Genomic DNA, 1954 nt, shown 5'->3' on the forward strand with positions numbered 1-1954 from the left:
CCAGTCAGGCTGCAGAGGGGTGGGGGGGATCAGCTGTTTTGCTGTCAAACATGAACTCCCAGACCGGGGGAGGGGCTTTGATCTGACCCCCCCACACACCTCTTTGATCAAAGATGATCAGAGTCAGACTTTAAGATTAAACACATGTATCCTCATGGATCTCAACCGGATCTTCTTTCTTCTCCAGAATCGATCTATCGCCGTGGAGCCAGAAGATGGAGGAAGCTCTACCGGGTCAACGGACATCTATTCCAGGCCAAGCGCTTTAACAGGGTGAGTGTCTGCAGCTGCAGGACCTCCACCTGCAGGAGGACGTCCAGATCACGGATCATACGTCTTCTTTTGTTGTTTCCTTGGAGGAGTTTCAGAGCAAGGAGAACGTTAGGAACCTCCTCCTCTGGGTTCAAACGTTTGTGTTCCTCAACACGGTGAAAGTGAATTCTTTAAAACCATGAAGATTGTCCTGTAGTCCTGTCCAGCCTCGTGGAGGTCTTCAGGTCTGTCTCTGGTGTCTTAGGACAGCTCTTTGGTCTTTACCATGTTAGGAGTTGGAGTCTCACTGATTCCATGGGGTGGACAGGTGTTTTTATGCAGGAGCTTCTAATGTAGGAGCATAAGTGGAGGTGGACTGTTTAAGGTGGACTGTTTAAGGTGGACTATTTAAGGTGGACTAAGAGGTCTGTGAGGGTCAGAATTCCAGCTGACAGATGGGGGTTTAAATACTTAAATAAATGAGTTCCTTCTGTTATAAAATGCTGATGAACTCAGAAGTAGAAGAGGCGGAGCCTTTGAGAGCCAGAGGGCTCTGATTGGACGGGGGTCCACAGAGCGTTCACCATAATAGAATTAAAATGATCATCGTCAGTCGGGGTCAGACTGAGACAAACTGAGCTGTAGACCGTCCTCCTCGGCTCCATGCAGCTTCATGAACGCTCACATCCTCCACGTGCACGTGCTCACACCCTCCACGTGCACGTGCTCACACCCTCCACGTGCACGCATGTGTTTGCTCAGGAATCTGTGCAGCTCTGATGAATTATGAATGACAGGTAATGAGGGCCGACATGTCTGGGTTTGATGTATAATTCATCTGTCCCAGATGCTGGAGATGTGCACGTACATGCACGTGTTCACGGGCACCTGGACTCACAGACATGTTTTCCTGCCGGGGGGGGGCAGGACAGTGGGTGTGACCTCTAAGGTGGCGTCTTTCATAATCATCTGTGGGCTAATCACACTAGGAGTGTGACGGGTCACAAAACTCCCGGTTCTGATCGTGTCACAGTTTTAGGGTCACGGTTCGGGTCAGTAAAAAGTAAAAAAAAAAAAAAGGAAAAAATAAGAAGGTAAAAGCCAAAAATTACTTTTTTGAAAAGCTTTAAAACATATATTTGAGAAAACATTTATAAAGTACTTCAAAGCATAAATATACACACATCTTTGTGTGTGTATACTTCTGATTATATTTACGTCAAAGGACAAAATCTACAAAAACAGAGAGAAAATAATGATGAACCTTATACCCCCCCCCCCATGTCCAATTTAAATCTCAAATGAAAAAGTTAAAATTAAACTTTCATTGTTTGTATTAATTGCAGCATTGAAACTAACTCTGGGAAAATATGAATATTTCAAATGATTATTCTCAGTAGTACATGTGCAGGTGATGTGCTGCCATGCTCTCTTTTCCTGCTGATTTTTGACCCTTTTGGCTTGCCGTACTGCCGTCCCTGTGACGGAGCAGCGGCTGCAGGACAGCAGCTGAACTCAGACACGGAGACGTGCTCCGATGCTTTTATTCAGCTCTTCAACATAAATAAACCGGATCTCTCAGTATCCACGTCCTCCATGACGAGTTCCAGAAAGGTTTCTGATGGAAGCTCCTCCCACACGCGGCGGGAGAATCAGGTTAACGGACGTTTGGATGAAGAAGCAATTTTGACGCCTGTTAAAA

At 46.0% G+C, this 1954-nt stretch overlaps 2 protein-coding genes across 6 annotated transcripts in view; one reads left to right on the forward strand and one right to left on the reverse strand.

The window, feature by feature from the left end:
• LOC112140035 (paired box protein Pax-7) overlaps window positions 1-1954 on the reverse strand; it is a 629290-nt gene that overhangs the window by 534034 nt on the left and 93302 nt on the right. The gene's annotated exons all lie outside the window — the stretch shown is intronic.
• The window catches only part of prkcz (protein kinase C, zeta), a gene marked incomplete at its 5' end in the record, with an annotated part of 65267 nt that overhangs the window by 23157 nt on the left and 40156 nt on the right, over window positions 1-1954 (forward strand). The window contains 1 exon segment of the mRNA XM_024264431.1: window positions 188-273. Coding sequence (XP_024120199.1) covers window positions 188-273 — 86 coding nt within the window.

The sequence above is a fragment of the Oryzias melastigma genome, linkage group LG7 (genome assembly GCF_002922805.2).
Source record: "Oryzias melastigma strain HK-1 linkage group LG7, ASM292280v2, whole genome shotgun sequence".
Classification (NCBI taxonomy): domain Eukaryota; kingdom Metazoa; phylum Chordata; class Actinopteri; order Beloniformes; family Adrianichthyidae; genus Oryzias; species Oryzias melastigma.